This window comes from Erythrolamprus reginae, chromosome 3 (genome assembly GCF_031021105.1).
Source record: "Erythrolamprus reginae isolate rEryReg1 chromosome 3, rEryReg1.hap1, whole genome shotgun sequence".
In the NCBI taxonomy this organism is placed as follows: Eukaryota; Metazoa; Chordata; class Lepidosauria; order Squamata; family Dipsadidae; genus Erythrolamprus; species Erythrolamprus reginae.
The window spans coordinates 10,369,184-10,393,643 of NC_091952.1; the positions used below are offsets into that span (position 1 = coordinate 10,369,184).

General features: G+C 43.1%; 1 protein-coding gene across 1 annotated transcript in view; it reads right to left on the reverse strand.

The window, feature by feature from the left end:
• Positions 1 to 4,385: 4,385 nt before the first annotated feature.
• Positions 4,386 to 24,460, reverse strand: part of SLC17A9 (solute carrier family 17 member 9) — a 50,575-nt gene continuing 30,500 nt past the window's right edge. The window contains exons 6-13 of the mRNA XM_070744484.1: positions 23,114 to 23,213; positions 19,410 to 19,506; positions 16,581 to 16,668; positions 14,266 to 14,300; positions 12,028 to 12,143; positions 10,378 to 10,433; positions 9,196 to 9,225; positions 4,386 to 6,892 (exon numbers count right to left, since the gene is read on the reverse strand). Of these exons, the coding sequence (XP_070600585.1) occupies positions 6,729 to 6,892; positions 9,196 to 9,225; positions 10,378 to 10,433; positions 12,028 to 12,143; positions 14,266 to 14,300; positions 16,581 to 16,668; positions 19,410 to 19,506; positions 23,114 to 23,213 (686 nt within the window). The 3' untranslated portion in view covers positions 4,386 to 6,728. The remainder of the gene's footprint in view (positions 6,893 to 9,195; positions 9,226 to 10,377; positions 10,434 to 12,027; positions 12,144 to 14,265; positions 14,301 to 16,580; positions 16,669 to 19,409; positions 19,507 to 23,113; positions 23,214 to 24,460) is intronic.

Below are 24,460 nucleotides of genomic sequence, written 5' to 3' on the forward strand. Positions count from 1 at the left end.
CATAGTAAAATACATGATGAAGGTTATAGAGGAGATACTCATAGTAAAATATATCTAAGAAATAATAGAAAAGAAGGTATAGTAATAGAACATATCAATGAAAGAATAGAAGGAGAGATATAAGAATAGAAGAAAGGTAGAGGAGATATAGGAGAGCAATAGGACAGGGGACGGAAGGCACTCTAGTGCACTTGTACTCGCCCCCTACTGACCTCTTAGGAATCTGGAGAGGTCAACCGTATTAATGTAAGGGTAAAGTGTTGGGGGTTTGGGGATGACACCCATCCTCGAATACAGCTCATCTGTTTGGAACCCATATCGCATCTCAGACATCAACACCCTTGAAAATGTCCAAAGATACTTCACCAGAAGAGCCCTTCACTCCTCCACACAAAACAGAATACCCTACAAGACTAGACTTTCAATCCTGGGCCTAGAAAGCCTAGAACTAAGATGCCTTAAACAAGATCTAAGTATTGCCCACAATATCATATGCTGCAACGTCCTGCCTGTCGGCGACTACTTCAGCTTCAACCACAACAACACAAGAGCACACAACAGATTTAAACTTAATATTAACCGCTCCAAACTTGACTGTAAAAAATATGACTTCAGTAACCGAGTTGTCGAAGCGTGGAACTCATTACCAGACTCTGTAGTGTCATCCCCAAACCCCCAACACTTTACCCTTAGATTATCCACGGTTGACCTATCCAGATTCCTAAGAGGTCAGTAAGGGGCGAGTACGAGTGCACTAGAGTGCCTTCCGTCCCCTGTCCTATTGCTCTCCTATATCTCCTATACCTTTCTTCTATTCCTATATCTCTTCTTCTATTCTTTCATTGATATGTTCTATTACTATATCTTCTTTTCTATTTTTTTCATAGATATATTTTACTATGAGTATCTCCTCTATAACCTTCATCATATATTTTACTATGTATATATATACCCACTAAAACCCTCATTGTGTATTGGACAAAATAAATAAATAAAATAAAGCAGCTGCTTTTAAAACAGCCTTTTCAAACATAAAATACAAGCATCTTTGGACAATTCACATCTTACAGCTCCCCCTGCTGGCATTTGTAAAGAGATTTGTGTTTACTCATTTCCACTTAAATGCATTGTAACTGACTATGGACACCCAGCTATAATTCTGTTTGAAATGAACAAATGGCTTGTTGTTTTGCATTCAAAGCAAAATTAATTGATTACAATGGCAGGAGTTATTTTAGTAAGAAGGAAACCTCAATTTAACAGATTCCTGTTGAGCAAACTTCCAAAGCAAGCTAAGCATCTGTGTTGACATTACCCCAAAGTAACAGATGAATTTAACAGAGTAATGGAAGGGATCTTGTAGACCATCTAGTCCAACTCCCCACTCAAGCAGGAGTTCCCACATCATTTCCAACAAATGGCAGTTCAATTTCCTCTTGAAAGTCACAATTGTTGGAGCTCCCACACCCTCTGCAGTCGAACTGTTCCATTGGCTGATTACTCTCACTGTGAGAAATTTTCTCCTGATTTCTAGGTTGAATCTCTCCTTGGTCAGTTTCCACCCATTCTCCACTGTCTGACTTTCTGGTTCCTTGTAAAATAGCCTGACCCCTTCCTCTCTGTGGCAGCTCCTCAAGTTCTGGAACACTGTTATTCAAAGTAATGTAGAGTTTCTTGAGCAGTGGACTGCAGTAGGACAGGGTGTCAAACTCGATTTCATGGAAAGCTGCATCAGGGTTGTTTTTGACCTCAGGAAGGGCTGTGGTCCGGGCGGGGTGCATGGCCAGCTCAGCATCACTAGCGTTGGGACCATCTGTGGCGTCCAAGTGATAATAGCAAAAGCATTTAGACTAGAAAGTTTAGAACTAAGACGCCTTAAACAAGATCTAAGTATTGCCCACAAGGTCGTTTGTTTGTTTGTTTGTTTGTTTGTTTATGTATTCATTCATTCATTCATTCATTCATTCATTCATTTATTTATTGTTAGAGTTGAAAGGGACCATGATGGCCATCGAGTTCAACCACCTGCCCAAGCAGGAACCCTATAGTACACCAGTCAAGTGGCAGTTCAATCTTCTCTTAAAAATGTCCAGAGTGTTGGAGTTCACAACATCCGCTGGTAGGTTGTTCCATTGGTTGATCGCTCTGACTGTCAGGATGTTCCTCCTTATCTCCATGTTGAATCTCTCCTTGGTCAGCTTCCAGCCATTGTTCCTCGTCTGGCCCTCTGGTGCCCTGAAGAATAAAGTGATCCCCTCCTCTCTGACATCCCCTCGTATACTTGTAGACTGCTATCATGTCCGCTCTGGCCCTCCTTTTCTCTCGGCTATCCATGCCCAGTTCCCTCAATCTCTCTTCGTAAGTCAGGGTTTCCAATCCCTTAATCATCTTGGTTGCTCTTTTTTGCACCTTCTCCAGAGTTTCAATGTCTCTTTTGAACTGTGGTGACCAGAACTGTATACAGTCCTGCAACGTCCTGCCTGTCGACGACTACTTCACCTTCAACCACAACAACACAAGAGCACACGACAGATTTAAACTTAATATTAACCGCTCCAAACTTGACTGTAAAAAATATGACTTCAGTAACCGAGTTGTCGAAGCGTGGAACTCATTACCGGACTCCATAGTGTCATCCCCAAACCCCCAATGGTTTACCCTTAGATTATCTACAGTTGACCTATCCAGATTCCTAAGAGGTCAGTAAGGGGCGAGTACAAGTGCACTAGAGTGCCTTCCATCCCCTGTCCTATTGCTCTCCTATATCTCCTATACCTTTCTTCTATTCCTATATCTCTTCTTCTATTCTTTCATTGATATGTTCTATTACTATACCTTCTTTTCTATTATTTCTTAGATATATTTTACTATGAGTATCTCCTCTATAACCTTCATCATGTATTTTACTATGTGTATATAGATATATACCCACTAAAACCCTCATTGTGTATTGGACAAAATAAATAAAAAAAATTTAAAAAAATATATACCTCTTTTTCGTGCTTTACAGCCCTCTCTAAGCGGTTTACAGAGAGTAAACATATAGCCCCCAACAATCTGGGTCCTCATTTTACCGATCTTGGGAGGAAGGCTGAGTCAACCTTGAGCCTACTGAGATTCAATCTGCCAAACTGCAGATTGCAGTTCTTTTCATGTAAAAATAAACTTTTTTATTTTTACAAAAAAGGACGCCGCAGCGGCGCTGCAAGCAAAGAGATCTTTTCATGTTAAAAAAAATGTTTTATTTTTATGTGAAAGGACCTCCCTTTGCTTGCGGTGCCGCTGCAGCGTCTTTTTTCATAAAAATTAAAATAAATGAAAATAAAAAATACGTAAAAATAAAAAACGATGGGATTCCGGGGGCGGAGTTTTGACGCCATGGAGCGTTCGGAGTTTGGGTTCGAGTTTGGGTTAGCCCATAACTAATCATATCATCAAAATCAAAGTTAATCCTTAGTGACTACATAGATTTTCTCCAGGAAACTCAATCTGTTTTTTCATATCTTCCCATCAATCAATCAATTTATCAATCAATTAGAAGCTGTCCTCCTGAATCACATTTTCAATCTGGATTCTTCCATTCCTTGAGTGAAAGAGACCTCAGATTTATTTATTTATTTATTTATTTATTTATTATTTAGATTTGTATGCCGCCCCTCTCCGAAGACTCCAAAGATGTATTTATTAGCAGCGTATTATTAAGAAAAGATTCCTAATAATTATTAATAATTTATTAATAATAATTGAACAATAAATGAATGCATTCATATTAATGTATTAATAAATAAATTATTAATTATAATAATAATTTCTTAATAACCTTATTAATGAAAGAGACTGGACAACCATTTGTCTGAAATTGTACAGGATCTCCTGCTTGAGCAAGAGGTTGGACTAGAAGACCTCCAAAGGCCCCTTCCAGCTCTATTATTCTGTGTTCTATGTTCGCCAGAAAAGACTCCAGTGATGTAAACAGTAATTACAAGCCACAATATTTCACTTCTGATGTGGAGGGGGGGGGGACTCAACTTTTTATTTAAATAACACCTATTTTGCTTGGATTTGTTACCATTCTTTGGGCGGATTAAATTCAGCAAGAATCGAAAAAAGATGTTTCCATATTCCTGCCACTGAAATTTCCAATTTTCGTTAGGCGAAATCCGCGCGTTCACAGAGGAACATTAAAAAGAGGCTTAAATGAGGTAATTGTTCAATAGCTGCCAACGGGACAACTGAGGCAGCAGTGGGAAAATTGTGCTCTCAGCAGCTTTAGCCCACATGATGAAGGATGTAGGCTGGTGATATCTACAGGAGCATCAGCGGCCCAATGAATGAATTGTACAAATAGTTCAATTATGAAAAGACTTTTCGGGATTACAAGACGCTGGATCAAATATACGTTTCCTCTTTATAACACAGAATACATCTTAACTCTTGCCAAGTTACTTTTTTCCCCCCGCCGACTGCAACATCTTTGACCACCGCTGGTAGAAGTCAGATGGAGGAACACAGAATGGTGGTTGAAATCAGGAACCCCAGATTGGAACGAGATATTTTGGAAGCAAATATGTAGAGGCCACTTTTTAAGTTTTCAAGGACAGAGAAATCAATATGACCTTCCTATGCCCGGAAGACACAATATTACGCAGGCACGGAAGAAAAATTACTGGTTAAAAATAGCCAAAATCTCGCTTGAGCTCACGAGAGTTTGACAATTTTCACTGTTTTTTGAACATGCACGGAAGCAAAAATATCAGTGAAAACAGCCAAGATCTTTGGGGGGCATGCGCGCATGTGTCGGGAGCATGTGTATCCCCACCGGCCACTGAGGTCCGTCCGGGTTGCAAGGTAAGTGGCTGCCCACCACTGGTTATATTGTTGGCCAGTCCTCCATCTCATTGGGTTTTTTTAAGACGATTGGTCCAATATTGTCATACAGGTGTACCTACATGCTCATAATTGCAATCTGGGTATGCATGTTCACCTGTATAGTAGGCACACTAGAATGATACGCCAATAATTCATGGGTTTGCGAGATTTTGCAGGAGGAAAAGAGGAGACTTTGCAGATCTCAATCGAAGTCTGATGAATTCCTTGCCATCCTTTTGTTCATCGCGTAAGGATTCTGCAATCAGACCTTTGCCAAACTTTGCCATATAGACACTACCTGAGAGGCACAGGTGAGATCAACATCCAGAGAAAACAAAAGTAAGAAAACTCATCATCGAGGATGTTGTGTTTGGGCCTGGGCCAGCCGTTGCTCCCACAGATGGGAGAGACGTGGCACAAAGTGAATGTGAAAGCCTGGCTGACAGCCAGGAAGATGTGGCTGGCAGACAGCCAGGAAGATGTGGCAGACAGCCAGGAGGACGAGGCCACTGGGACGCAGGATTCAGCAGACAGCCCAGGGGATTTGACATACAGTCCCTCAGACAGTCTTTCATCTCTGGATTCTTCTGCTGATCAATATATTGATCTGCGTAGCCGAAGAGCTATGCAAAGAAGGGATCGCTTTAAGGAGTATTACAAGTCATTATAGGAGCACCTGGGCTGAGTGTGGTTCTTACACTGAGGGCTGGGTGTGGTTCCCTTAATGAGGGCTAAAGGTATAAAAGGGAACAACGGCCCAAGGCAAACTGTGGCTGTTTATCTCTGTTGTTTTGTGGTTCCTGCTTCGAAGTTTCTGTGCCGTTGGAGTTTTCAACCCAGCTTTTTCAGACAAGTGGGAGGTGAAAACTCTGGGACTTGCTGTTTGCTCCAAAGATTCAAAAGGACTCCTGAAACATCTTTGCTCATTCCAGGTTGTCTTTGTTTGTTTTTTCCTGTGTTTTTGTATGCGGCTGAAGTAAGCCTTGCATTGTTTTCGGACACTACGAACTGTTTTGAGTAACCCTTTTTTGTTTATTTAATACAAGTTTGCTGATTAGCAGAGCACGTGTGTGTTTGATTTCTTTTCCTTGGACTGTTATGCATTGCCTGAGCCAGGCAGGCAGAACACAGGAGTTTTAAAATTATAAAACAAGCAGACTGCTCTGGGATTATTATTATTATTATTATTATTATTATTATTATTATTATTATTATTTGCATCCATAGAACAATCACAGTGACCGCCTCAAAAGAGGATCCAAACGTACGTTAGAATTCTATATGTTTTTGCTGTATTTCAGGTGATCGTCATGAATGTTGGAAAAAATATTTTTGTGTGTGTGTGGTGGGAGAGAGCTGGGCTGAATCCTTGGACTTCCTATCACACAGGGAGGTAACCAGGAGCAAGGTCTACCACCTGGTTGCACATTTTGGGAGTGTAATTGCGATGTAGTAACATTTTGCTCCAAAAGACCTCTGTGCCCCGAGTCAGCATATTTAAACTGCTCCTATGGTCATCATCGCACACAATAGACCGCGGGTCTCTCCAGATATACTGGATTTCTATCGTTCCCAAGTAGAACAGCCAACATGGGTCTAATGTGGGCTAGAAGATTAATACATGGGAGTGGGTGGGGAGATCTTCCTTTGGCATAATAGAGGAATAGCACCTAATCAAAGAGGTAAAACACACGCCAACCGTCTGGGAAGGAAAGATCAGGAGATGGCGAGTCAATCTGGAGCTAACCAATTAATGCATCACCATTCTACAGCCAGTATGTTTTTCCCCGGAATTCTGTTCTACACCCTCCATTCCGAAATCTTCACACTTCCCTCCCAAGTCTCCTGAGCGGATGTGTTTATAAATCCGTGTAGGCTGGATCAAGGTCCATCCGCTGAGCTTTTCCAAAGATGAGGAACGTGGAAAGTCCAAGGGCATTCACGACAGCCACGAGGTTGAAAACAGCGACCCAGGAGCCTGTGTTTTCGATCAGGTGTCCGGCTAGGTACACACAAACGACACCTGGGTGCAGAAAGCAAACACAAAAGTGAGTGTGCCCTTTTTTTTTTTCCTTTAAACTGCTGTGACATCTCTACCTAAGAACCGGGTGTTCAAGATTTTTTTGCCTCTTCTCAAGAACCGTTTTCCACTTACAAACCCGAGCCTCCGAAACTGGAACTGGAAAAGGCAGGGAGAAGCCTCTGTGGGGCCTCTCTAGGAATCTCCTGGGAGGAAACAGGGCCGGAAAAGGTGGGGAGAAGCTTCCGTGGGCTTCTCTAGGAGTCTCCTAGAAGGAAACAGGGCCGGAAAAGGTGGGAAGAAGCCTCTGTGGGGCCTCTCTACGAATCTCCTGGGAGGAAACAGGGCCGGAAAAGGTGGGGAGAAGCCTCCGTGGGGCCTCTCTAGGAATCTCCTAGGAGGAAACAGGGCCGGAAAAGGTGGGGAGAAGCCTCCATGGGGCCTCTCTACGAATCTCCTGGGAGGAAACAGGGCCGGAAAAGGTGGGGAGAAGCCTCCGTGGGGCCTCTCTAGGAGTCTCCTAGGAGGAAACAGGCCCAGAATAGGCAGCGAGAAGCCTCTGTGGGGCCTCTCTACGTATCTCCTGGGAGGAAACAGGTCCGGAAAAGGTGGGGAGAAGCCTCCATGGGGCCTCTGTAGGAATCTCCTGGGAGGAAACAGGTCCGGAAAAGGTGGGGAGAAGCCTCCATGGGGCCTCTGTAGGAATCTCCTAGGAGGAAACAGGTCCGGAAAAGGTGGGGAGAAGCCTCTGTGGGGCCTTTCTAGGAATCTCCTGGGAGGAAACAGGGCCTCCACCCTCCCTGTGGTTTCCCCAATCGCATGCATTATTTGCTTCTACATTGATTCCTATGGGGAAAATTGCTTCTTCACACAAATTTTTCTACTTAAGAACCTGGTCACAGAACAAATTAAGTCCGTAAGTAGAGGTACCACTGTATCTTGTTTCAAGCCAGAGATTTTTACTTTGGGGCGTTCCGTTGACAACCAACAAGTTTAGATTACTACAACTCGCTCCACCTGGGGCTGCCCTTGGAGACTACCCAGAAACTGCAACCAGTGCAGAATCTAATTGCTGACCCATTAATGCAGAGGTGTCAAACTCGATTTCATTGAGGGCAGCATCAGGGTTGTGTTTGATCTCGGGAGGGGGGCATGCCAGGGAGGGGGCATGCATATTATTTCCAATCATAAGTCTAGAACCAATTCACCCAAGAGAGCTTTAAGCTGATTGGCACCCCCACTGTAAACGCCTGATTGGTCAGATTGTAAAAATATGTTCCAAGATGCCAAAATAGAAGCTTTAGTTCCTAACACCAGGGGAAATTTGTCTTTTGCCATGGTCTTAGGCCACCTGTGTGAAACAGTCATTTGACCCCCAATGGAGTCCCAACCCCCAGGTGGAGAACCACTGGTCTAGTTGGTCCTGTGGATAGAATAATAATAATAATAATAATAATAATAATAATAATAATAATAATAATAATAATAATAATTATAATTATAATTATAATTATAATTATAATTATAATTATAATTATAATTATAATTATAATTATAATTATAATTATAATTATAATTATAATTATAATTATAATTATAATTATAATTATAATTATAATTATAATTATTATTTATTAGATTTGTATGCCGCCCCTCTCCGAAGACTCGGAGCGGCTCACAACAATAATAAAACAGTGTGACAATATAAACAAATCTAATATTAAAAAAGCATCTGAAAACCCATCATTTAAAAACCACTCAAACACATGCATACCATACATAAAACTATAAAAGCCTGGGGGAGATGTCTCAATTCCCCCATGCCTGGCGATATAGGTGGGTCTTAAGTAGCTTGCGAAAGACAAGGAGGGTGGGGGCAGTTCTGATCTCTGGGGGGAGTTGATTCCAGAGGGCTGGGGTTGCCACAGAGAAGGCTCTTCCCCTGGGGCCCGCCAGACGGCATTGTTTAGTCGACGGGACCCGGAGAAGGCCAACTCTGTGGGACCTCATCGGCCGCTGGGATTCGTGCGGCAGAAGACGGTTCCGGAGGTATTCTGGTCCGATGCCGTGTAGGGCTTTAAAGGTCATTACCAACACTTTGAATTGCGACCGGAAACTGATCGGCAGCCAGTGCAAGCCACGAAGTGTTGGAGAGACGTGGGCAAACCTAGGTAACCCCACAATAGCTCTCGCGGCCGCATTCTGCAGGATCTGAAGTTTCCGAACACTTTTCAAAGGTAGCCCCATGAAGTATAACTGAGAAACTATTAGGGGAATGATGAATGGTTTGAAACACCATAACCTACCTAGTAAAGCTCCACCTGTATTTGCAACACCTAAGGAAAAATAAAGAAAGAATGTGAGGTACAAATTCAAAAAGCATTTGATGTCTTTCCCTCTCTGTTATCTCACCAGAAGGGCAGGACAAGATATAATGGCTGGAAACTAATCAGAGAGAAGCAGCGTGGAATGAAGGAGAAACTTCCTAACAGTGAGGACAATTAACCAATGGAACTGCTTGCCTCCAGAAGTTGTCGGTGCTACATCACTGGAGGTTCTTAAGTTCTTAAGAAGAGGCTGGACAGCCACTTGTCTGAGATGGTACAGGTCAGTGATGGTGGACCTTAAAAAAAATCCCCCCCCCCAAAAAAAGCTAAGAAGGACTCAACCAGGTTAGTATTTGGATGGGAGCCTAATCAGGAATCCTAGGGCATAATCTTCACTGTCAAATTGAAAAAATGTCCCAGAAATGGAAAGCTAATTCTGTAATTGTTGCCAAGAAAACTATATGGAGACAACCATGAAGTCTTCCTTAGGAGTTCCTGCTTGATTTGATATATATACAGTGGTACCTCATGATACCAACCCCTCGTCTTACGAACAGCCTGAGATACGAACCCGGGGTTCAGAAAATGGTTGCCTCTTCTTACGAACTTTTTCCTTCTTATGAACCCGCCACCGCCGCGAAGCCCCGCCACCCGGCTGTCCCTTTTTGAAACAGCCGGGGGGCTTCCCAGCGTTCTCCTGAACCCGAACGCCAAACCCAAACTTCTGGGTTCGGCGTTCGGGAGGCTGCTTTAAAAGACGACAGCCGGGCGGTGGGGCTTCTCAGAGGCCTCCCGAACGCCGAACCCGGAAGTTCGGCAAAAGTTCTGGTTCGGGAGGCCACTGAGAAGCCCCGCCGCCCAGCTGTCACCTTTTAAAACAGCCGGGGGGCTTCTCGGCAGCCTCCCGAACACCCAACCCGGAAGTTCGGGTTTGGCGTTCGGGTTCAGGAGGACGCTGGGAAGCCCCCCGGCTGTTTTAAAAGATGACAGCCGGGCGGCGGCATTTTTTTGCGGGGGGGGGGTGTTCGTTGCACGGATTAATAGATTTTACATTGTTTCGTCTTACGAGCTTTTCGTCTTACGAACCTCCCCCTGGAACCAATTAGGTTCATAAGATGAGGTATTACTGTATCTAATAATAGAAAAAAATAATTTGCTCACCGAACAATAAACCAGCACATGAAGGAGCCAGATCCTGAATATTGACTGAGATGCCACTGCAGGAAAATAATAATAATAAAGATGTCTTACAACCAAAACCCAATTAGCAGTTAAATTGGCAGCATTTGAAAAGAGTTACAATTAGATTTTGTGTTTGTAGTATCTTTGTAGTAGGAAGCAGCTTTCCTTAACACAATAAAAAATAGATTAAAATTAGATTTTGTGTTTGTAGTATCTTTGTAGTAGGAAGCAGCTTTCCTTAACACAAAGAAAGATTGATCTCAGGCTATAAGGATACAAAATGGCCCTGAGACCTTTTGCTGTCCCCAGCCCGTACATTTCCATTGCTCTCCTCTCCTCTGCCTTCTGTGTCTCTGTGCATCAGGCACTGGACCCAGCTGTTCCATCTCTTCCTCATCAGCCACCTCTAGACCTCCATTCCATCTTCCACCTCCAGGTTGCCTCAGGAGGCCCTGACACCCTCGCCTCTTCCTCTTTACTGTATACAGTTCTGATCACTGTGTACAATTCTGGTCACCGCACCTCAAGAAGGATATAATGGAACTGGAAAAAGTGCAAAAAAAGGGCAACAAGAATGATCAAGGAAATGGAGCCCCTCCCTTATGAAACCAGGTTGCAAGACCTTGGTCTCTTCAGCCTTGAAAGACAGCGTTTAAGGGGTGACTTGATCGAAGTGTATGAAATCATGCATGGGATAGAAAAGGTGGATAGAGGAAAATTATTCTCTCTATCATACAATACTAGTACAAGGGGGCACTCCCTAAAGTTCATAGGTAAGAAAGTAAGGACAAATCAAGGGAAACATTTCTTCACCCAGAGGGTCCTTGGTTGATGGAATTCCCTTCCAGAAGAGGTCGTGAACAGTTGTCAGCCTTGATAGCTTCAAGGCAGGATTAGACAGATTCATGAATGCCAAGTGTATTGGTGGTTATTGAAACGGATGTCCATGTGCCGCCTCTATGTTGGTTGAGGCAGGCAGGATTCCCTTGGGTACCATTTGTTGGGGGTCAAGGGAAAGGGAGGGTTTTGCCTTCTCTTTCTGCTCAAGAGACTCAAGGATAATTGGTGGGCCACTGTGGGACACAGAATGCTGGACTCGATGGACTTTGGCCTGATTTAGCAGGGCTCTTCTTATGTTCTTATGTTCCTTATCTGATTTGGCTGCTGGAGGGGACGGCTGCTGACAGGCCACAACAATATACCTGCGTTTGTCATATTTGGCAACTTCAACAATTTCTGCCTCATGTGTCCCAATGGCCAGTTAGGTCCCACAGAGTGGGCCTTCTCCAGGTCCCATCAGCTAGACAATGTCACCTGGCGGGACCTAGGGGAAGAGTCTTCTCTGGGGTGGCCCCAGCCCTTTGTTTGAGTGTCTGAATATGAGTGACTGGTGTTTTTTTTTTAAGAAATTGGGGTTTTAGTATGTTTTAAAACTTTAGATTTCTACATGTTATGTATTATTTTGTTGTGAGCCGCCCTGAGTCTGAGGAATAAGGCGGCATAGAAATCTAATAAATAAATAATAAATAAATCTATTTATAAATCTAATAAATAAATAAATAAACGAGTGTGGACTTCAACTCCCAGAATTCCCCAGCTAGCCTTCACATAAGAAGTGATGGCGTTTACCTGTGGTTGAAAGTCTGAAGTCCAATGCTGGCCGAGGCAAAGGCCACTGCTTGGCAAAAGCTGGTGGAGTAACCTATCCCTAGGGCAAAAAGACTGGACACCCCGGAACCGATCACCTCAAAGGAAATTGAAAGACGGAATTTGGGTTAATTATGTATGTATTATGTTTTTAATGTATGCTTTATTATTTATAATGTTTACTGTTTGTTGTAATTCCCCAAAGTTTATATACACCGTTTCACTGATGTCGGATTCTTCACTGATGTCAGATTCTTTACTTTATTTTTTAAAATATTTTTTATTAAGATTCTTAAAACACATCTACAAAACATATACATACTTATATTAATGAAACATAGAAAAAATAAATAGACAGAGATAATAAAAAGGGGGGAAAGGGGGGGGGAGGAAAAGGAAGGCACCAGCATATATATACATATATATTCTATGTATATATTTACAGCAGCACAAAGCTTACAACTTCAGCCTGATGATGGTGAATGTGATTTCACCGAAACGTCGCATAGACATGCAAAATATCACACGGGGCAAAATCTGAACTCAGAACAATCTACACACACATATATATATGCTCTCTACATGGGGCTACCTTTGAAAAGTGTTCGGAAACTTCAGATCATGCAGAATGCAGCTGCGAGAGCAATCATGGGCTTTCCCAAAAATGCCCATGTAACACCAACACTCCGCAGTCTGCATTGGTTGCCGATCAGTTTCCGGTCACAATTCAAAGTGTTGGTCATTATCTATAAAGCCCTTCATGGCACAGGACCAGGGTATCTACGAGACCGCCTCCTGCCGCACGAATCCCAGCGACCAGTTAGGTCCCACAGCGTGGGCCTTCTCCGGGTCCCGTCAACAAAACAATGTCGCTTGGCGGGGCCCAGGGGAAAAGCCTTCTCTGTGGCGGCCCCGACTCTCTGGAATCAACTCCCCCCAGAGATTAGAATTGCCCCCACCCTCTTTGCCTTTCATAAACTCCTTAAAACCCACCTCTGTCGTCAGGCATGGGGGAATTGAGACATTCTTTCCCCCTAAGCCTTTATAATTTATGCATGATATGTTTGTTGTATGGATGTTTAGTTTTATAATAAGGGTATTTTACTTGTTTTTAGTATTGGATTTGCATGATGTTTTTTATTACTGTTGTTAGCCGCCCCGAGTCTACGGAGAGGGGCGGCATACAAGTCCAATAAATAATAATAATAATAATAATAATAATAATAATAATTATTATTATTATTATTATTATTATTATTATTATTATTATTATATACTGTATATACTTTTGTGACTATAACTCTTGCTATACTACATGTTGGGGCCTTTATTTATTAAAAAGAGAGAAATATCCTGTTTCTCTCAATACTTCCAAATCATCAACAAAAATACTTGCTGACCTAATGTAGTTCTACGTATTGTTGTTTAATCTATCATTGTACTACGTATCATTATTTAATCTATCCTAAAGATAATCAGTCATGTTCAGCAAAATAATATTCCTAACATTAATAACGACATTAATAATAATGATTCTAAGCATAAGATAAATCTAACAATCTAATACCGGTAAAAAAACACGGAAGTCTGGAGGTGGGGTTTCGAGGACTTCCGTGTTTTTGCGATGGTGCGATTTCGCTGAGGCTTCCCTCACTGGGAAACCCCACCTCCGGACTTCCGTTGCCAGCAGAGCGCCTGTTTTTGCGATCCTGGGATTCCCCTCCTGGGATTTCCCTACAGCATCTCAAAAACGCGGAAGTCAGGAGGTGGGGTTTCCCAGGGAGAGGAGCCTCAGGGAATCCCAGGATCGAAAAACCAGGTGCTCTGCTTGCAACAGAAGTCAGGAGGTGGGGTTTCCCAGGGAGAGGAGCCTCAGGGAATCCCAGGATCGCAAAAATGGGCGCTCCGCTTGCAACAGAAGTCCGGAGGTGGGGTTTCCCAGCGGCGGTGGGTTCGTAAGGCGAAGAAAGTTCGTAAGAAGAGGCAAAAAAATTCCAAACCCCAGGTTCGTATCTCGAAAAGTTCGTATCACGAGGGGTTCGTATCACGAGGTACCACTGTATAGGTAACTTATGACCACAATTGAGGACATAAATTTCTGTTGCAAAGTGGGACAGTTGTTAAGTGAATTTTACCCCCTTTTACAACTTTCCTTGGCACAAGAAGATATAGCCTTTCGTTCTTTCTCTGTAACAATATTGGAATATTTTTTCCCCTTACCTGCATAAATTTACGAGCGGTGATCGGTTTGCACCCTGAAAACGGAAAGGCAAACAATCAGCTAATCAGGACAGACAAACTTTTCATTACTGCAAGGGAGGAGTTGGAGTTGCTAGCTATTTTGGTTAAAAATCCACCACGTCATATTGCAACAGGCATTTTATTTTATTTCTTTAAAATAAGAATAAAGCATGTACGTTTAAAGTTGGGTTGAAAACTTTAACGAGAAGTATTTATATTCCATTTTGGGGGGTGGAAATCAATGGATGATTATGATGATGATAATAATAATAATAATAATAATAATAAGAAGAAGAAGAAGAAGAAGAAGAAGAAGAAGAAGAACAACAACAACAACAACAACAAAAACAAGAACAAGAAAAGAACAAGAACAAGAACAAGAAGAACAACAAGAAGAAGAACAATAACAATAACAACAACAACAGCAAAACAACAACAACAGAGTTTGAAAGAACCATGGAGGTCTTCTAGTCCAACCCCCTACTTAGCCAGGAAACCCTACACTATTTCAGAAAGATGGTTATCCAACATCTTCTTAAAAACTTCCAGTGCTGGAGCATTCACAGTTTCTTGAGGCAAGCTGTTCCACTGATTAATTGTTCTAACTGTCCGGAAATTTCTCTTTATTTCTAAGTTGTTTCTCTTCTTGTTTAGTTTCCACCCTTGTGGACTGATAATACGCCATTAAATCAGTGGCAATTCTTAGCTACCACACAGAGTTTCTCCGGATTGATTTTAAAACAAAAAGGAATATAATTCTGGCAGGTGTAAAAACTAGACCTGTCTCCCCTTTTAGGAGATGTGGTTGTTTTAAAGAGTTCTTGAGGTGTGCCAGATTTATACCACCTGCATATTTTGATGTGCCAATGCGGAATTGCAATGGAAATATTGCAGAGCCATGTTTAATTCTCCTTTGCCTTTGTTATTTGTCACATCCTATTCATTAATACAGTGGTACCTCTACTTACGAACTTAGTTCGTTCCATGACCAGGTTCTTAAGTGGAGAAGTTTGTAAGAAGAAGCAATTTTTCCCATAGGAATCAATGTAAAAGCAAATAATGTGTGCGATTGGGGAAACCACAGGGAGGGTGGAGGCCCTGTTTCCTTCCAGAAGATTCCTAGAGAGGCCCCACGGAGGCATCTCCCCGCCTTTTCCGGCCCTGTTTCCTCCCAGGAGATTCCTAGAGAGGCTCCACGGAGGCTTCTCCCTGCCTTTTCCGGCTCTGTTTCCTCCCAGGAGATTCCTAGAGAGGCCCCACGGAGGCTTCTCCCCACCTTGTCTGGCCATGTTTCCTCATAGAAACATAGAAACATAGAAGTCTGACGGCAGAAAAAGACCCCATGGTCCATCTAGTCTGCCCTTATACTATTTTCTGTATTTTATCTTAGGATGGATATATGTTTATCCCAGGCATGTTTAAATTCAGTTACTGTGGATTTATCTACCACGTCTGCTGGAAGTTTGTTCCAAGGATCTATTACTCTTTCAGTAAAATAATATTTTCTCATGTTGCTTTTGATCTTTCCCCCAACTAACCTCAGATTGTGTCCCCTTGTTCTTGTGTTCACTTTCCTATTAAAAACACTTCCCTCCTGGACCTTATTTAACCCTTTAATATATTTAAATGTTTCGATCATGTCCCCCCTTTTCCTTCTGTCCTCCAGACTATACAGATTGAGTTCATTAAGTCTTTCCTGATACGTTTTATACTTAAGACCTTCCACCATTCTTGTAGCCCGTCTTTGGACCCGTTCAATTTTGTCAATATCTTTTTGTAGGTGAGGTCTCCAGAACTGAACACAGTATTCCAAATGTGGTCTCACCAGCATTCTATATAGCGGGATCATAATCTCCCTCTTCCTGCTTGTTATACCTCTAGCTATGCAGCCAAGCATCCTACTTGCTTTCCCTACTGCCTGACTGCACTGTTCCTCCCAGGAGATTCGTAGAGAGGCCCCACGGAGGATTCTCCCTGCCTTTTCCGGTTACAGTTTCGGAGGCTCGGGTTTGTAAGTAGAAAATGGTTCTTGAGAAAAGGCAAAAAATATCTTGAACATCTGGTTCTTAACTAGAAAAGTTTGTAAGTAGAGGTGTTATTAGGTAGAGGTACCACTGTACGTCCTTCCTCACCCCAGTTAGAAACCACGCTTCATACACTTTGAAGTGCCCAAGAAGTAAATGTTAAGGAGAGAAACCTTAAACAACCCTTTTCCAACCCTGAACAGTTAACAGCACCTCACTGTTGTGTTGCGAATGGACAACTCAGAATTAAAAGAAAAAAGAATAAAATACCTTGACTGATACATTGATCGGAGAGGAATCCAGCAAACAAACTGGTAGGAATTGCCACCAGCCAAGGAATTACATTAAAAATCCAACCCTGGAAGAAACATAATTCAGAAATAAGTATCTTATAAGTATTGAGCTGCAGTGGCGTAATGGTTAGAGCAGGCTTCTCCTGCTGATCACCGGCTGCCACAGTTTGGCAGATCGAATCTCAGTAGGCTCAAGGTTGACTCAGCCTTCCATCCTTCCAAGATGGGTAAAATGAGGACCTAGATTGTTGGGGGCAAGAAGCTGGTTCTGTAAAATCACTTAAGAGTGCTTGAAAGCATTAACTAGGTTGACTAAGTACCATCAGATCGTTTCCAATTCCTACTGATCATAGTTTATCTTCATGACCACCTATCCCTAATCTGGTTAAAGTCATCTAATGGTGCACTCATCGCCCCTCTAATGGAGTCCTTTCACTTCACTGTTAGTTGTCCTCTTCTCTTCTCTTCCCACCTTTCTCAACATCAGAACCTTCTCCGGAAAATTGTAGGGTTAGGACAATTTAACTTTGGTCATTTGTACCTCAAATCCTGGGTTGATTTATCCAATGATACGTTTGTTTGCAGAATCTGGCTTCCCCTCTGACTGGTTGACTGACTTACTGACATATTATCTATTTGTCTGTCTGTCTGTCTGTCTGTCTGTCTGTCTGTCTGTCTGTCTGTCTGTCTGTCTGTCTGTCTGTCTGTCTGTCTGTCTTGTCTGTCTGTCTGTCTGTCTGTCTATCTAACCAAATCCCCCCAGAGATTAGGACTGCCCCCACCCTCCTTGCATTCGTAAGTTATTAAAAACTTATTTTGCCGCCAGGCATGGGGAAATTAACACACACCCCAATTGTCAAGGTTGGTATATGGTTTGATTGGATTGTGTGATTATTTTATTTTATTATAAGGGTTTTAAATTGTATTTTTAAAATTGTATTTGTACACTGTTTATGTTGTTGTGAGCCACACCGAGTCCTCAGAGAGGGATGGCATACAAATCTAATAAATTATTGTTGTTGTTGTTGTTGTTGTTATTATTATTATTGTTGTTGTTGTTGTTGTTGTCAATACAACACAGCAAACGAGATCACTATGCTGGATTTCGTATTTCATCACCAGTCGGGCGCTTCCCAAGCACCTAGGACTGTGTGATGTAGCGGTGAATTATGTTTGCTGATCCCAGTAAAGCGGCCTTTTGCAATTGACAGAGGGAGATTTTGTCAATTCCAATGGTTTTCAAATGTCTGCTGAGATCCTTTGGCACTGCGCCCAGCGTGCCCAGTACCATTGGGACCATTTTCATTATTATTATTGTTATTGTTATTATTGTTGTTGTTGTTGTTATTATTATTATATACCACTTCATAGTGCTTTTACAGCTCTCTCTAAGCGGTTTACAGAGTCAGCATCTTGCCCCCAACAATGAGCCGGGGTGGCGCAGCAGGTAGAGTGCTGTACTGCAGGCCACTGAAGCTGACTGTAGATCTGTAGGTCAGCGGTTCAAATCTCATCACCGGCTCAAGGTTGACTCAGCCTTCCATCCTTCCGAGGTGGGTAAAATGAGGACCTGGATTGTGGGGGCAATATGCTGGCTCTGTTAAAAAGTGCTATTGCTAACATGTTGTAAGCCGCCCTGAGTCTAAGGAGAAGGGTGGCATAAAAATCGAATAAATAAAATAAATAAATTAAATAAATAAATATCACCTGATCCACGACCCCAGGCCTGCTGGAAAAGCCAGGTCTTAACGGCTTTTTGTAAGGCCAGTAGGGTGGGAATAGTCCAGATCTTGGGAGGTAGCTGGTTCCAAAGAGTTGGGGCAACCACAGAGAAGGCCCTCCTCCATGGACCTGTCAGCCGACATTGTTTAGCTGACTGACCCTGTGGGCCCTTATTGGTCACTGGGTCTGGCCCTAAGCCATGTAAGGCTTCAACACCTAGAATTGCACCAAAATTTGCTTGCCAGAAGGTCGCAAAAGGGGAATCACATGACTCAGGGACATTGCAACCATTATAAATATGAGTCCATTGCCAAGGGGCTGAATTTTCATCACATGGCCATGGGGAGAATCCTGCAATGGTCGTAAGTGTCTCTCCGAGTCTGCGGAGAGGGGCGGCATACAAATCTAATAAATAAATAATAAATAAATAAAATGGTCATACGTTACTTTTTTCCCCACTGCCCTTGTGTCTTTGAACAATCACAAAATGAAGTGTTGTAAATCAAGGACTTGTAAATGAAATAAACCGTGTGCACAAATCAGTGATGAAATCTGCTTTTTTGACCAGATGCATTAAACATTGTTATTCTAACCTAGAAGTTCCTAAAAAGTGACACATAAACATTCATACTGTTATGACAAAAGAGGATTCTTTTGTCATTTGCCGGTCTGGCCACTAGGGGCTGCTCCTCTACCACAACATAGCTTCCTATCCAGATTTCAATGTACAGCCACCCATGCTTTACTAACCTTAAGTAGATGCAAAGTGGAGGCAATTGAGTTTGTCTACTTTTCACCACGGGCATTTATGCCTATTTGATTTCCTGGGGGCACCCAGGGTGCCATAAAAAGGAAGGCAACTGAAAACACAAGATGATTTTTTCCAAAAAAAACCCAACCATGTGTGCGCATGGCTCCGCATTTCACTTCTGCACATGCGCCCGAAGCGAAATCTCACACGGACAAGATTTTAACAATTTTTTGCCCACTTTTTGCTTCTCTGCGTACCAGTACGAAAAAGTAAGTGGATGTAAATGTGCAAGTTAGCCTCTTTCCCCCTTTCTCGTGAAGGATATGCGCTTACCTTTGAACCAGGAAATGTTTCACTGAAGAATGTCGGTAGCCAGGAGAGCAGAGTGAAGAAAGTGCTAGCAGCGCACAACTGAGCGACAATCACCGCCCTGGGGAAACCCATGACAAGGATCAGAGACGCACCGGGGGTACACGTGCAACATTTTCTCAATACATTTGAAAGGGCCGCGGATCCCAGGAAGAGCATACAGGCAGCCCTCAATTTACGACTACGATTGGGGACGAAGTATCTACTGCTAATAAGGAGCTTAAGCAAGGGGTGTCACATTTTATGTTCTTTCCTGCCATGATTGTGTTGTGCGAACCGAACCTCCAAAGTTCGGGTTCGTACCGAACTTTGCACGGTTCGGTACCCCGAACCCGAATTTTTGCAAAAGTTCGGCAAAAGTTCGGGTTCGGGAGAGTACCAGGAAGCGCCGCCGCCCAGTTGTCACCTTCTGAAACAGCCATGGAGCTGTCGGCCAGTCAGGAGGCGAAAAAGGAGGTGGGGAATCCCCATGAGGAGATTCCAGGGGCGGAGCTTTGACGTCACTGAGACGTCCTTCCTGGCCGGCTGAAACGGAAACTCCAGGAAGGACGTCTCAGTGACATCAAAGCTCCGCCCCTGGAATCTCCTCATGGGATTCCCCACCTCCTTTTGCGCCTCCTGACCAGCCAACAGCTCCCCGGCTGTTCTGGGAAGCGCCGCCACCCTGCTGTCACCTTCAGAAACAGCCAGGGTGCTTCTCGGTGGTCTCCCGAATGTCGAACCTGGACATTCAGCAAAAGTTCGGGTTCGGAAAAGCGCCGGGAAGTGCCCTGACTGTTCCGGAAGGTGATAGCTGGGCGGCGGCGCTTCCTGGTGCTTTCCTGAGCACTGAACTAGAAAGTTTGGCAAAAGTTCGGGTTCGGATGTCGAACCCGAACTTTTTTAAAAATTCAGGTGCGGAACCCGAACTTTGTTGGTTTCGCTCAACACTATTGTTAGGCAAATGGCTGCATCAATTGCCATATTTTTCACTATATAAGACATACCTTTTTCCCCCTAAAAGCGGTTGAAATTTTTTGGGTGTGTCTTATACTCCGAATGTAGGTTTTTGGTGTTGTTTTTTTGAAGCTTTTTCCCCCAGCCCTAACAAAGTGTTAATGATCTTCTCAGCTCTTACCCAACTTGCAGTCTTTTTCATTGCTATTCTTTCCAAAGAAGAATTTTTCCAGCCCTAACACTTTGCAAGCTTTTTCATTGTTACTTGCTCTGAAAAAGTTTTTTTCCAGCCCTAACAAGTTGCTACCAATCTTCCCAGCTCTTCCCTGCTTGCAGGTTTGTTTTCATTCTACTCTCTCCAAAGAAGGGTGGTTTTTTTCAGCCCTAAGTCTTTGTAGGGGTTTTTTTTTTCATTGATACTTGCACCAAATAAGTTTTTTTCCAGCTCTAACTATGTGTTACCAATATTCCTAGCTCTTTCCGGCTTGCAGGCTTATTTTCATTGCTGCTCCCTCCAAAGAAGATTTTTTCCAGCCCTAAGTCTTTGCAGGCTTGTTTTCATTGCTACTCCCTCCGAAGATTTTTTCAGCCTTAACAAGGTGCTAACGATATTCCCAGCTCTTATCTTGTAGGGTTTTTCACTGTTACTCTCTCTGAAGAATATTTTTCCAGCCCTAAGTCTCTGCAGGAATTTTTTTTCATCGCTGTACTTGCTCCAAATAAGTTTCTTTCCAGCCCTAACAATGTGCTACCAATGTTCCCAGCTCTTCCTGGCTTGCAGGCTTATTTTCATTCCTACTCCCTCCAAAGAAGTTTTTTTCCCAGCCCTAAGTTTTTGCAAGCTTGTTTTCTTTCTTTCTTTCTTTCTATTTAGATTTGTATGCCGCCCCTCTCCGCTACTCCCTCCAAAGATCTTTTTTTCAGCCTTAAAGAGGTGCTAACAATATTCCCAGCTCTTATCTTGCAGGGTTTTTCATTGTTACTCTCTCTGAAGAATGTTTTTCAAGCCCTAAGTCTTTGTGGGGGTTTTTCCCATTGCTCTACTTGCTCTGAATAAGTTTCTTTCCAGCTGTAACAAGGTGCTAATGATCTTCCCAGCTCTTCCCAGCTTGCAAGCTCTTTCATTGTTACTCTCTCCGAATAATGTTTTTCCAACCCTAACCAAAGGATAAAATAATGTGCTGAAGCTGACCAGACTAAGGACGCTAGCCAGACGAATACCTGGTAGGTAGATTCCCCCCCACACACACACACACACTATTTTCCTCCTCCAAACTAAAGTGTGTCTTATACTCTGGTGCGTCTTATACTCCAAAAATACGGTAAATCAATCATGCAGTCCTTATGCAGTCCATGGGGTTACTGCTTTTAAGGGCTTCCTTGTAGCCTGCTGGTCACTAACAGCACTTCATTTCTCCCGCCACTAGATTAGCCAATCGGTGGCAGCCATGCAAATCAGTATTCCCTATGGCAGTACGGAACACTTAAGCCTTCTTCATTTTCAAAGAGATCAGGCAGTTTAAGGAGGAATCGTATTAGAAAATCACTAAACTGTAATAACACAGGTCTAAAATAATAATAATAATAATAATAATAATAATAATAATAATAATAATAATAATAATTTTTGTAATCATCGCAGTTGACCTTGTACTTTTCTGAATCTTATTTTTTGTTCTGATTTCAAAAATGTGTACAGTTTTTCTGCAGTAGGTATAGTTTCCACGGGATAGCATCATTATTACAAGGTATAGGAAATATACTGGTGACATTAAGAAAAAAGTAATCACCACGTACATTTAAAATATAGAAATAACGTAATAACAAAAATGCTTCCATATCAGAAACTTTATGTGATAGAGCAAAACTAAGCTTATTTTTGGAATCAGCATGTTAAACGCCATAAAACAGACATATTACCTTTGCTGATTTTTTTTTTTTGGGGGGGGGGGGGTTTGACCAGTGTAATTGAACAAATTGTAAATGCTAACTGTTCTGTCGAGCTCTCTGGTAGAATCCTCCCAAAAATGCACAGATACAATTTCAGACACACACACGTTTGAAAATTCAAAACAATGTTCTTTATACCGAAAATGCAAATAAACGAAGCACTCTTTTTGTATAGCAAAGAGCACTCGTCTCCAAACAAACTAGTAATTTGTACAAGTCCCTTATCAGTTCTGTGATACTTAGCTTGCAGCTGTGAGGCAATTCACAGCCCTTCTTCTTTCACAAAGTGAAACACACTTTGCTCTGGGTTAGTTTCAAAGCGGGGGAAAATCAGCACACAAAAGGTCCAAGTCAGTAAAGCAGTCACGAAACACAACAATCAGATAATCCTCCACAATGGCCAAACTCACAGGCTGCTCTTTATAGCAGCCTCACTAATTACCACAGCCCCACCCAACCACAGGTGGCCTCACTTTCTTTGATAATAATCTCTCAGTTGTTGTTGCCTATGCATCGCTGTCCGCATGCGTGGCTGTATCATTAACTCTTGTTCCGAATCCAAGGAGGAGCTAGATAATTGATCTCCTTCTGAGCTGTCTGCCACACTCTCCTCCTCCCTGTCACTCATGTCTTCTTGGTCAGAGGAGCCTTCATCAGCAGATTCCATGGGGGGGGGGGGCAAAACAGGCCTGCAGCATGTGGATGTCTCCCCCACATCCACAGTCCTTGGGGCAGGAGCTGGGCCAGAGCTAACTACAACAGCTAACAGGAGAGAAACTTACCAAATGGGAGGCTTTCTAAATATTTTCCTCCAAGGCACTTTAGTCGGCTTGGATGATAAGGAAAGACCCTTTGCCAAGTCATGTAGAGAAACTATTATCTCTGCGAAATATAAACAGGTATGTGGTTATAAATAGGAAAATACAAAACCCAGTGGTTTGGGAGGAGAGATTTCTGCACATCCTGTGTTAGCAGAATCCTGCCCTCCCTAGTAATCGTAAATGGTTCTTCAGAGACAGATTAACCACATCTAGAGAGAACTAGTTTTCTGCAAAGAATACAGGATACAATATTATTACAAGCAGTAAGCAGTACATGAGTTAAAAAAAGATACAACAGGAATCCAGGTAACATCCTATAAGAGTTATTTAAGCAGAGGCAGAAACAGAAGCCAGACTAAAATTGATGCATAAATTTCAGGCCAAAGTCCAAAAACACATTTCCAAAGTCGAAGAATCCAAAGCACAGAGCTTCTAAGAAGATGAAATAAAAATCCCAATCAATCCATTCAAATTCTTCAAAGCTCCTGCTAGGAACTTCAGAAATTAGAATAGAATAGGATGGGATAGGACGGGGTGGGTGGAATGGAATGGAACGGAACAGAACAGAATAGAATAGAAATAAGGAGTGGAGTGGAGTGGTGTGGTGTGGAGTGGAACAGAACAGAACGGAACAGAACGGAACAGAACAGGAGGAAGGGAAGGGTGGAGAGGAGAGGGGAGAGGAGGGGAGGGGAGAGGAGAGGAGAGGAGCGGAGAGGAGAGGAGAGGAGAGGAAGGAGAGGAGAGGAGCGGAGAGGAGAGGAGCGGAGAGGAGAGGAGAGGAGAGGAGAGGAGCGGAGAGGAGAGGAAGGAGAGGAGAGGAGCGGAGCGCAGAGGAGCGGAGCACAGAAGAGAGGAGCGGAGAGGAGAGGAGCGCAGAGGAGAGGAGCGGAGAGGAGAGGAGCGGAGAGGAGAGGAGCGGAGAGGAAGGAGAGGAGAGGAGCGGAGCGCAGAGGAGCGGAGCGCAGAGGAGAGGAGCGGAGAGGAGAGGAGTGCAGAGGAGCGGAGAGGAGCGGAGCGGAGAGGAGCGGAGCGGAGAGGAGCGGAGAGGAGAGGAGAGAAATAGAGAATGGAATAGGAATAGGAAGATTTTGCAGTATCCTTCCCCTGCCACGCCCACCAAGCCACGCCCACAGGACCAGTAATTTAAAAAATTGGATTTCACCAGTGGGAGAAACTTTCTAACAGTGAGGACAATGAACCACTGGAGAGAAGATGTGGGTGCTTCAACACTGGAGGTTTTTAAGAAGGGATTGGACAGTCACTTGTCTGAAATGGGTCTAGGATCTCCTGCTTGAGCGGGGGGGG